The sequence below is a fragment of the Bison bison genome, unplaced genomic scaffold, assembly GCF_000754665.1.
Source record: "Bison bison bison isolate TAMUID 2011002044 unplaced genomic scaffold, Bison_UMD1.0 scf7180017864032, whole genome shotgun sequence".
NCBI lineage: Eukaryota > Metazoa > Chordata > Mammalia > Artiodactyla > Bovidae > Bison > Bison bison.
The window spans coordinates 1,822,794-1,835,331 of NW_011494604.1; the positions used below are offsets into that span (position 1 = coordinate 1,822,794).

A 12,538-nucleotide genomic window follows, 5' to 3' on the forward strand; every position below is an offset into this window, starting at 1 on the left:
AGACAGCCCTTGGACTGCAAGGAGATCCAACCAGTCCATTCTGAAGGAGATCAGCCCTGGGATTTCTTTGGAAGGAATGATGCTAAAGCCGAAACTCCAGTACTTTGGCCACCTCATGCGAAGAGTTGACTCATTGGAAAAGACTCTGATGCTGGGAGGGATTGGGGGCGGGAGGAGAAGGGGACAACAGAGGATGAGATGGCTGGATGGCATCACTGACTCGATGGACGTGAGTCTGAGTGAACTCCGGGAGTTGGTGATGGACAGGGAGGCCTGGCGTGCTGTGATTCATGGGGTCGCAAAGAGTCGGACACGACTGAGCGACTGAACTGAACTGAACTGAACTGAACCAATTGGGAGGGTGGGGAAGGGCACTCTAGGGGTGGAGAGTAAGTGGTACAACTATTGGGTGTAAGATAGGCTACCAAGATGTACTATACAACATGGCAAAAATAGCCAATATCTTGAAATGACTATAAGCATAGTATAACATTTAAAAACTGTATAAATTAAAAAAAATTTTTTTTAATGGGGACAAAGCTACTTTGCCATGAGGACAAAAGGACCAAGATCACATGCCTGACACCAATAAGGCAATGACAAATGCTGGTTCCCTTCCGGTGCACTCTGTGCCCATTCCTAATCAATAGGGAAGATAAAATGCCTTCCTTGTTAGCCCTTTCTCACAAAGGTGATAGCAGAACAAAGTATCCATGTTGCATCTGTGTGGGCGAGCAGGGCTGGGCAAGCGATGCTAGAGGGAGGAAGGAGGAAAGGGCTCAGGGCTGGAGAGCCAGGAGTTGACCGGAAGGGCCTGTGGGCAGCGCTGAGGAACCTCATCGCAGGCTCAAGGATGTTAAGCAGGGAAGTGACAGGCAGACCTGTAAGGCTGTAAGGACGAAGTGGGAGGACCAAAGTCTGGAAGCAAGAAATCAGTTTCCAAACCACTGCAAACCTCATCTTAATCGCCTCTAAATTCCTATAGTACAAACTATTTAATTGTACTATTTCACGCATTTAATTATACTGTCATATCCTACTGTTTTATACACACAAGTTTTTCTTAAGAACCTGTGGTTAAAACTTATACTTCTGAGCACAGGGAATTCCCTGACGGTCCAGTGGTTGGGACTGTGAGCTTTTACTGCCTCGGCCTGGGTTTAATAGCTGGTTGGGGAACTAAAATTCTGTAAGCTGAGCCCCGCCCCCCCTTCCCCCAAAAAATATTTTTGAGGACAGAAAGCACACTAGATGCTTCCTTCAGATTTCTCTAAGTGGTTGAGCGCTTCTGAGTTAGAAGTGAACTGGGAAGAAGTTAATGGGGGAAGGATACCACTGTTGGTTAAAGTGGAAACTGAGGAGTTATTCACGTTGTCATGGATCAAGTCTTCTCTGGCCCCTTCCTCCACCTTCCATGATGAGGCCAGGCCAGCCCTTTATTGTGAAGCCCCTTCAGTGAACACTGAGCCCCTCAGTCTGGACTGAAACCTCATTTGGGCTGTACTTCAGAGGCACTCAAATATCAGCTCATTTGATTCACAGCACAGCCAGGGCCTATCAACATGTTTGCTTTGTCTGATAAAAATGAATTCCAGGGCAAAAGGGGATAAATCTCCAGTAATTCCAGCATTTTCTCCTACCATCTCACTCCTTTCGTACTTGGCTCTGTGTGGGGGAGGCAGTCTGCTGGCACTTGGGCTGCCCTCATGGGCAGCAGAACAGGAGGGGGCATTTCAGTGAGCTGCTGGCATGTGTGGGCGCCTGGCTACCTGTCCACGGAGGCTGCCCGCACCCTGGGCCCAGTAACACCCCGCAGGCAGCGGCACACCACACCCTACTTGCGTCTGCACTGTTGGCCCTCCTATGCCCATAGGTGGACAACAGATCCCCACACCTGAGTTTCATCTACCTTTTTAGTCCCCTAAGCAAACCGCTCTCCTTGACCATCGTCCCACTCAGTCCCAGGAAAGTCTTCTCACGGGAAGAGGCCCGTGATGGCGTTAGAAGTGGGCTCAGGGCCCTCTGGTAGAGAATTTCAGAGTTCTGAGTGTTGGCGTGGTTCCACTGGGTGCATCCCTTGGGCAGACAAGAGGCCCTGCTCTTACGTGACGGTGTGTTCAGATGACGAAACAGGTTTCTACAATGTGGGTTCAGGTTGTCTAAATGTGGTACTGATGAGCTATGGATCCAAAGTTGAATGAGTTCTGGGAAAATACAATCTTCTTAAGCTGGCAGAGCCAAAACAGAAAGAGGAGGGGGTAGGTAGCTTTGGCCTAAGCAGTAGACCCTGATCAAATAGTAGTTTTCTATAATGACATTAAATCATCACTTAACACCATATGGTTGACTTCCTCTTAATAAGCCTTAGACCCTGTTGGTTTAAGCCAGATGGCCACAGCCAAGGAGGAGCAAATCTCTCTGGGATGCTTTATCTGCGCAGCACATTCAACTCAAGTACTTCCCTCACTGTTGGTAGATTTGGTAAGGGTCTGAAAGGGTTTTTTGGTTCTTCTCTGTGCTGTGTCTTCTCCCCTATTTATTCCCATCATTTAAAGAGACAGTATCTCCATGTACATCTCGTTAGGTGTTTATCAGTTAGGAACACTTTCTGTAAAATTTCCGGTGTGAATGACCATAGTCAAAGATCCTATCTGGGAAACTGCCTAAGCCTTAGGACTTTTGTGTCTTAGCTGCTGGTCTTTATGCTCCCTCCACTGCTGTGCCCTCCACTACCATGCACACTGCCCATGCCCACACTGACCAACCCTTTGTATTCAGGCTTGTTCCGTCATAGTTTCAATACGACTGCCTGAGCTCCAGGCATCAAATCAGCAGTTAAGATAGGAAGCAAGGGTGAGGTGGAATATGAGAGAACCAGTGATTTGTTTTAATCAGAAAAGCGAGAGTTTTCCCAAAAATATACAAGCAGACTTCAGCCAAATGTGTCACTGAGCCACTCTAAGCTGCAAAGGCAAACTGTGCAATGGCTTCTGGAACAGAAAAGGAAAGGGCGAAGGGGGCTGGTTGTGGGTCACATGTTGGCCCAAAGCATCTGCCACAAAGTGGAAAAAGCCTAAAGGATATGACGAGGTGGCCCCATTTGGTGCTCGGTCTTTTAAAACAGAAAATTCCTGCTCGTGTCACTGAGACTCTACCTTTCCCTTCTCTGAGGCTGCCAGATCAGGTGCATTCACTGCGCAACCGCATTTTGGTATCAAAACAACCACTTCCTCATTCTGGAGTCATTTGACATGGCTCTACCTTGATGCAAGGCATTCCTTTGTGTCCTCTGCTACAGTGATAATACACACTCACAACACGCTAGTTTATAAAGCACTTTCTGTGAAAGATCTTCCCTCTGTATTTTTCTCTGGAAGTTCTCAGATGAAGCCCAGACACTCCGCCGAACATCTCTCTGGAATCTTCTTCCTTCTGTGTCCACTATGCACCAGCATGCTGTCATGGTGGTGTTCTGGGTTAATTCCAGGGAGTTGATGAGTGGTAACGGAGCTCCACAGGCTGACTTCTAAGAAACACATTCACTTTGACCTACAGCCCACATGTAACATACAAAGTCAACTATTTTCTCAATATAAGCAAAATAAAATGCTCACCTAGAGAATGCTCTGCTTTAAGAATACTGTAATCAGCATCATGAATGTATGAAATGCCATTGATTTGTTTAAGATAGTCAAATTTACATATTTGAATGTTACCTCATTTAAAAAAATACTGTTACTACTATACTTTTTGACTTTATGAACTGCTTTTACCATTTTCTTCCTCAATTTGTTTTCTTTTCACATCCCTACAGGCCAGAAAATATAGAAACAACTAGTTGTTTCTTCTCAGATAAGGTAATCAAGGTCCAGAGAAGGTCTGACCTGCCAACCTGAGGGTAACTGAGCAACAGAGAACTCCAATGTGTGGACTCCTGGGTCAGTGTTCATTCTACAAAGGTTCCAATCAAACAGCCCAAAGGCTCAGCTCCTTCATGACCTCCACAGTCAGCAAATGAAACAACACCTCTCCATCTACAGAAGCTAAGATGGATCAATTTCGCTAAGCCATTTTTTTCAAAAGTTCACTTTTAATTTTTTAAGTGTAAATCCAGTGTTCTATAACATATTCAAAAAGCTGTGCAACCATGTTGTTTAGTTGCTCAGTTGTGTCCAACTCTTTGTGACCCCATGGACTATACAGTCCATGGAATTCTCCAGGCCAGAATGCTGGAGTGCGTAGCCTTTCCTTCTCTAGGGGATCTTCCTAATCCAGGGATCGAACTAAGGTCTCCCTCATTACAGGTGGATTTTTTACCAGCTGAGCCACAAGGGAAGCCCACTATCTCCCAGAGTTTGCTCAAACTCATGTCCATGGAGTTGATAATGCCATCCAAACATGTACAGCCATATGCAACCATATGCAACCATGACCAATATCTAATTTCAGAACATTTTCACCATCCCCAAAAGAAACTCTGCACCCTTCAACAGTCACTCCCCACTCCTCCTCCCTAGCCATCAGCAACCACTCATCTACTTTCTGTTGTCATACGTTTGTCTGTTCTGGACATTTCAGATACATGAATCATCCAATATGTGGTCTTCTGTGTCTGGCTTCTTTCATTTAGCATGCTCATTTTCAGTGTTCATCATGTTGTATCATATATTAAAACTTTACTCATGTTTCTAAATCCCCAGAGACTTTTCCTGTTGTTTCTTTCCTTCCAGTTATGGGAATGGGAGTATGGGGGACCACAGTCAGAGCAACAGAAAAGAGCATTCATCCTGACAGAGCTCAGAGAGAAGAGCAGACCCCTCAGCAGCATCACCAACATTCCCCTTCTTTAAGTAAAAGACACAATATGACAAGGAACATCAGATCTACCAGCAAACAGTTAACTAGACAGGCCTGTATAGATAACATAACATACCTCTGAATACTCTACCTATGACCACACAGCCAAAAGACAAGGCCCAGCAACATCCAGGACCCCTTCCATCCACAGACTTAACTTGTGGACTCAAAGTGCAACCTGTGAGTTCATCATCTCAACTGTCTTTTGCTCAAAGCCTTCCAGCTTCTAAAGCATTTCTTGGGGGAAGACTGCCTGTGTTAAATCCAGGACAAATATTACTTGCAAACCTCCTAACTTCCACGTGCATCTCCAAGTCAAGCTGATGATCTGACTTCCTGATGGCTTGAGCCAGCAGCTTACTAACGGTCTGTCCAGCTGGGCATAACCTCAATATTCTTACTGATAGTCTTCCCATCTTCTTCTCCTTTCTAGTACAAGGTGGACAAGGAAATATCATTGTCTGTTTGCAGAGGAAGAAATGGATGCCCAGTAAGGGCAAGAGACTAATACTTATTAGCAAAAGGTGACAGAACTGAAACAAGGAGTACGATCTCCTACCCCCACTGCTTTGGATGTACCAGATTGATACACAAGAGGTTGTTAACCAAATACTCCTTCCAGGTAGGAAGTAAGAGAAAAATGAGAGTTCATTTTCCACTGTCCAGATTTGAGGGCACATCTTTAAACTGATGGTTCAGATGTTAAAGAATTCACTGCAATGCAGGAGACCCAGGTTTGATCTTGGGTGGGGAAGAGCCCCTGGAAAAAGGAATAGAAACCCACTCCAGTATTCTTGGCTGGAAAATTCCATGGACAGAGGAGCCTGGCTGGCTACAGTCCATGGGGTCACAAAGATTCAGACACAACTGAGAGACTAACACATACACTTAAGCCCAAGTTGTACACTTCCTGCCATCACACTGCCCTTCTCCTATAATCAGGTGCATGAACCAGAGCATGACTTGCATAAATAGCAAAACATCTCGATGTCCCTCCCCAACCCCCAATTCTCCAACACAACCCAAAGTCAATTATAAACAAAAGAAATAGGGCCAATGGACTTGTATTCATTTTATATGAGGGTCCAAAGGAAAGCAGGCTTTCTGCCAGGTCAGCCTGCTGAGAAGGCTGGAACAGAAGCAACCACCCAGCCCACTTCCACTTCCCCACCCCCCTACCCACCCAAGCACCCCCACCTCCACCGCCCCACTCCCCGCCCGAGCCACCCACACAGCCTCACTGCTTACCCTCCCTTCAAACTTGGCGGTGGCTCCTTCCTTGATGCAGAGGTTCCGAGGGGGCAAAGTGAAAGCAGGGGCCTCAGTCAGGGGCATGGAGCTGACTCTCGAGTGATCCACAGTGAGGGAAGTTTTGGAAACGTGTGTCTGGGCGGCCAGCTTCACATCCCCCATGGTCTGCAAACAAGAAGGAAGATCTGGTCAGACAAAGTACAGCCCGTCCTCCCTATAGGCGGCCGGGTACCCAGGGCGCTGGTTGGGTTCTACAGGGAGACTCACTAGGTCAGGGTCTACCTGGAGCTCCTCTCTGGGAACCAGAGGCTCTATCCTCAACTCGTGAAGCTGTAGGAGTAAGGCCCAGCCCACCCCAGACAGCAGCTCCCAGGGCCGTGTCCTGGGCTCCCCCAAATCCTATGGAGAACTTTCAGGAGAGGGGCAGCTGGGGCAGGAACAGAAAAACCAGATGGTTCTCAGTGCTCTTACAATGGGTATATAAAATCAGTGCTGAATAGTATTCAATCTTCAGAATCAGTATCCACGTTAGGCACTCTTGGTAGGAAGTAAAGCTGCTTTTGCCTGAACTGTGAGGGCTCTTAGGCTAAAGAAAAATGGGATCCATACTCCCAGGAAGGAGAGAGTTTGAGGTTAATACGGCAAGGAGTCTGGGTGAGGTGAGGCAAGAGTGTGGGGCTGAAAGCAGGGAAGGAAGCAAGGCTGGGGAGGACATCCCATTTCTGCGGACCAGACTGCGAAAAAGCCTCAAAGGCCACAGGACATCAGAGAAGGGGGCATTTTAAGGTTATCCAGGCTCACTCCTCCACTTATGAGCAAAGCCCAGAGGAGCTAAGTCACTCGCCCAAAGAGACAAAGCACAATGATGGCATCACTGACAAGAAAACCTGGTCCAGGGCCTCGCTGTTTGTGGGGGCTGGCAGGTCAGTTGGAACAAAGGGACTTCCTTCGGGTTAGTTCTAGAAATGGAATCATTAACAGGTGTGAACCAGTTTTTGGTTGCAAACTTCAGAAATGGACTCTGGGTCTCATAAAAGGAGAAGGGATATGTTGGAAAGATGGGGAGTGGGAAAGCTGTTGAAGTCCACAGGAAGGCTGGAGCAGCACGCTGGGAAAACAGGCAGCAGTGGAGAGAAACCAGGTCGTCAGAGCCCAGCCAAGGTTGCTGGACACCCGTGCCACCCCCTGGAGTGTGTCCCAAGTATCCTTGTTCCAGATTCTAAACCAGGTGGGTGCCTCACCGGGCTGGGATGGTTCCATTCTGGGGACCCACACTGGGGACCATGTGTCCACTCTTACTCAGCATGGAATCCACATACCTGACCTATCAGAGGACTGCAATTTAACAAATACCTGCTAAACTAAAGAGTATTTCTAGTTTTTATTTTTCTGTTCACTTTCTTGGGATCTTTAGTCACAGGCTTAAGTCCCATGCCAAATGGGACAAGCTGACAGAGATTAACAGTAGTGTCTGGGCATATAATTAGTTTTAAATTTAATAACATCTAACAAAAATAAAAGAGAGATGTATTTTGAAGTACAAGTTAAAATAACAAAGACCTAGGTTTGTTTGTAATGGATACATCCCCTGCTTGATAAACCTAGCTTTCTCTTTCACTGATGAGGTATCAGCTTTGCAAACAAAATCCTTTCAAAATGATAAGACTCACAGGTTCACTGCAGTAAGTAACAAAGAAAACCAAATTTATGTAGCATTTACTATATACCAGGAACTATTCTAAGCACTTGATAAACAATAGTTCATTTCTCCTTACAATACTAGGAGACAGAGAATCTCATCACCCCCATTATATAGATTAGAAATGGAGGCCCAGTGAGATTAAGAAATTTGCTTAGGGCCAGGTGGCGCTAGTGGTAAAGAACCTGCCGGCCAGTGCAGGAGACGCAGGAGATGTGGTTTCAGTCTCTGGGTTAAGAAGATCCTCTGGAATAGGAAATGGCAACCCACTCCAGTGTGCTTGCCTGGAGAATCCCAGGACAGAGAAGCCTAGAGGGCTATATAGTCCATGGGGTCACGAAGAGTCGGACAGGACTGAAGCAACTTAGCATGCACCCATGGCATTTAGCAGGGGGCAGAATTGGCATTTGATCCCAGGTGTGTGGCACTTGTTCTTAACCACTGGGTCCTCTTGCCTCCTGTAAGCAGTCAGAGTTGGCTGGTGGGAAGGGTGTTTGAGGTTGAGGTAATAAGGGAAAAAGCGGAGATCTCTTACCACACACACATAGACCTGAGACTTTCTGTGTGTCATAGCATACCATCGACAACATTAAAAGGGGAATGATGATCTGGGATACAATGCTTTCAAGGAGAATAAAGGACTGGGACGTCCCTGGTAGTCCAGGGGTTAAGAATCTGCCTTGCAATGCAGGGGAGATGGGTTCATCACTGCTTGGGGAACTAAGATCCCACATACTGCAGAGCAACTGAGCCAGCACCCCACAACTCCCGAGCCCGTGTGTCACAGCTGCTGAAGCCAGTGTGCTCTGGCGTTCCCGTGCTGCGACTACTGAGCCCGCTCACCGCAACTAGAGAGCCTGTGGCGCCGCACAAAAGACCCTGAATGAGGCAACCAAGATCCCATGTGCTGCCACTAAGACCCAACACAGTCAGATAAACAAGTGACAAAGCACCCCAGGATTTAAAAACAACAAACAACAACAAAAAAGAATGAAGGATTAGGATACTTTATATACAAGAAAACAGCTGACATAATGAGCAAGCCATCACTTGGACAGTTCACAGGAGATAAATGACCACAACACAAATGGACGCTGTCTAGCCTCAATCAGAATCCAAGAGTGCAAATTAAGAAGAAGTCATTGTTTTTAGAAAATAACCAAACTGACATTTAAAAAGAAAGATAACAAATACTAGTGAGACCATGGATACCACTCATATCCTTTGGAGGAGTATAAATGGATGCAATCTTTCTAGAAAGCAATTTGGAAAAAAGATTCTGAAAAAAATAGTCCATTTCTTTCCCCAATAATCCTACATTCAGAAATGTGTTTTTGAGAACAAATCAGAGATATAGTTCCAAATTTACATAAAAGAATGTTTACCACATTATTTATAGGAAAATACATAGAAAAATAATCTAGTTAAACAGAAATAGAAAAAAACAGTTAAATACCCAACAGTGAGAATTGGTTAACTATATCAGGCATTTATATGAGTATATATTTACAAGGAAAATAATAATAGGAATTGATTGACATAGAAATTTTAAGCCAAAAATTAGTTTCATAATGGAAAACTTCAAACGGGAAAATAGAAAGAATGGTAAAAAGTGAGTACCTTGAATACCTATTGCTGGATTCAACAGTTACTATTTTGCCATATTTATATCATTGTGTTTGTGTATGTGTTTGCAGAACCATTTCCAAGTAATCATGATATAATTTTAATGGCAAGAATCAGGATATAGTCATTCACTCATTTAAAATATATTTATTAAACATCTGCTGTGTAACAAGGGATACAGCAGTGCACAATTATACGTGTGTGTGATGAGTGGGGTAACATGGGGTAGAGGAGGAATGGGGTTCTTACATCCTGCAGGGCCTGCCAGGACCATGCCCCAGAGGGGCCCTTCTCCATCTACCCTCCTCCACTGCCTCTGAAGTGAGAGGGCAGACACACTGGGCTGCCAGCACAGCGGTGATCAGGTCGAGTAAGGGCAGGTGTCACAGGGGTCATGCCCAGCCACAAATCCAGGGCACTGATACATTTCAGCTGTGGCCTGGGCAAGGTACTTCAACTCTCCTGGCCTTAGTGTCCCTTTTTGTAAAATGGGAATGATAATAACTTTACAAGGTTGAGGGGAGGATTTGAATGAGAGTGTACGTAAAACACTCAGGGCAGCATAAGAGGCACTTAGTAAATGCTAGCTGTCAACATCATCATCCAGCTCCCAAAGGGAAAGCAAGTCTCCCACCCTGTAGGATAGATCCTTTCCACCAAGGACGGCAAGCCCAGGTCAGCCTGATTGTCCTCAGAGCAAGGGTATCTGCATGCGGTTATTGTATAACAGCAGTGGGAAGCAGCTGGCAGACCATGAGAAGGTGGGTAGGAGGGACTGGGGGCCCTGGCAGCCCCCGCACACTGTTCTATTTGTCCCAGCAATGAAGAGGCAGGGTGCGGGCATCCAACATCATGCTGGGCCCTAATCTCGCTCAATCCCTGGTCCTACAAGGCAGTTCTGATTATTCTCCTTTCACAAATGAGGACACCAGGGCTCAGAAAGTCAACTCCAAGTAATCCAAGGTCACAGAGCTAAGAAGTGGAAACCAAACTGAATTCTGATCGCAGCCATACCCTGTGGGCTTCCTGGAGGACCCCAGACTCAGACGAGGCATTTCCTGCTTTCCCCAGTAATGGGAGATGCCATAGGCAGAGGCTTGGAACTGCACAAAGGAAGGGGGACGGGGAGTGTAACACTCCCTTCTGCTCTCAGTTCTGGCTTTGGAAGACACAAGACTCTTCCTCTCTACTTTCACGGGAGCTGGAAACTAAGAGTAGTGACATCAGGCTCAGAATCCTCTCTATTAATCCTCTTGATTCTGACCTTCTGAGGTCTCTTGAAGGTCTTGGATGCTATCAGCCAAAGGAATATGCTCAGCCTCAAACACAGAACACAGAAGTAAGTCATCTATCCCCGGCCAGGTGGGAAAGTCTGGCTTCAGGTTAGAACAGGCAAGTCAGTGCAGCAAGTGCATTGTGAGGAGTGAGGGTGGGTGAGCAGGCTGGTTACTAACCAGAGCCCACTCCCAAGCTGGGTTAGGTACACCAAGCAGCTCTGCTCAGCCTATCGCTCCACCCCCTGCCATCAGCCACATAAACAGATCCTGTCCACAGTGCCAGTGAACGATTACTGACATATTTGGAATGCTCGATCAGAATAATAATAATAGTAACAATAATAATACAAAACACCCTTGTTCCCTTCTAATCCCTCATCCAGCCCAGGGACCACATTCCAATCAAGAGCACCAGCGGGGCTGGGTGGTTTCTGCAGTAATTTCTCTACCAACAGAGCAGTGCTCAGTGACTAGAATTGAATACACCTAGCTAGGGGGTTCCATTCAACACGAGTTAAATGCAGATCAAAGGAATAGAAGAAGAGAAAAAAAAAAAGAAGAGGGGATCAGAAGAGCAGTGGTCTGAGAGCTGGAAGCCACACCCTGCCACACACACGCAAGGCATGGGCCAAAGCTCACCTCCAAATAGGGTTTTCATAAGTAGCAGAGTTTTTTCATCATTCAAAACAGCACTACATTAATTTGACTTTATTTTGATCAAAAGCACTTCAAATTCTCTCTTGAACCCAGAAAGGAACCCTTTCAACTATGGAACGACGGCCAAAAGAGAGGGCAAAAAGACTGAGGCACAAAGACTCAGACGTTTTAAATCAAGAATCCTGTTATACAGCAGAAGTTTAGAGAAACCAGCTGCCCCCTCCCCACCCAAAGTACACACATTTCAAATGCTCATTGTCCTTAAGCTCCTGATCTGGCAGCAAGGCATCTGGAAATACAATACCTTCCCCACAGGGAAGGGCTCCCAGCGGGCTCTGTACTGGAAGCCGGGCAGTCGGCTATGAACCCACGGAGCCACGGGCACACAGCAGACACAGCAAACCACCCAGGTGCAAATGCCCCCAGCAATGACAGCTCTCTCTCTCCACCTTAATCCTCTCTCTTCAGAGCCCTCAAATCCCGACAAATGCCCTAATCGCTCTTAATCCTGGAACGAGCTGCTCCTCGGCTGTGGGCTGAGCCCGCTGACTTGCCATTACCCACGGGAGCAGGCAGTGGGACAGGGCCACACGCCAGACAAAGGACGCGCCTTACCGTGGCCTCTCCCTGGGCAGCTCTCCCAGGAGTCGGGATACGCGTGGGCGGCCACTTCACCACTGAGGTACCGCCGAGATGCCTGTCCAAGGTCTGTCTGAGAAGGAGGACAGTAAGGGAGAGCCAGGGCTGCCGCAGAACCCAGGGCCAGGCTGAAAAGTTAAGGGGCGTTTGGCTGACTGCTCGCAGATGTTGCAACTTGCCTTGCACTGGGCAGCCAATTTCACTCGGTCAGAGAGATCTGTTGTTTCAATCCGCCCAGCTGGGGTGACCTTTGAAACCCCTGGCTGCCAGCTGCAGAGGCTCTGAGTGGAGTCCCGGGGAAACCAAGAGTGGAAGCTCACAGGTTTTGACTTGTTCAGAGCTGCACGTTCCAATCCGAGTGTAGAGCAAACGGAGGACGCTGTCAAGCCAAGAGCTGAATCCTTGGCAGGGCTGGACCCACCCCTAACTCCACATCTGGCCTGGAATACAACCCAGCTCTAGAAACATCTGGTCTAGGATGACTACCCAAGGCTGGTGGGACCCTTGCCTCCTGAGACCCAGCTCCCTCCTC

The 12,538-nt window shown here is 47.0% G+C and overlaps 1 protein-coding gene across 1 annotated transcript in view; it reads right to left on the reverse strand.

The window, feature by feature from the left end:
- Window positions 1-12,223, reverse strand: part of MYLK (myosin light chain kinase) — a 201,150-nt gene extending 188,927 nt beyond the window's left edge. Inside the window, exons 1-2 of the mRNA XM_010834271.1 lie at window positions 11,983-12,223; window positions 6,106-6,273 (exon numbers count right to left, since the gene is read on the reverse strand). Coding sequence (XP_010832573.1) covers window positions 6,106-6,270 — 165 coding nt within the window. The 5' untranslated portion in view covers window positions 6,271-6,273; window positions 11,983-12,223. The remainder of the gene's footprint in view (window positions 1-6,105; window positions 6,274-11,982) is intronic.
- Between the last annotated feature and the right edge of the window lie 315 nt (window positions 12,224-12,538).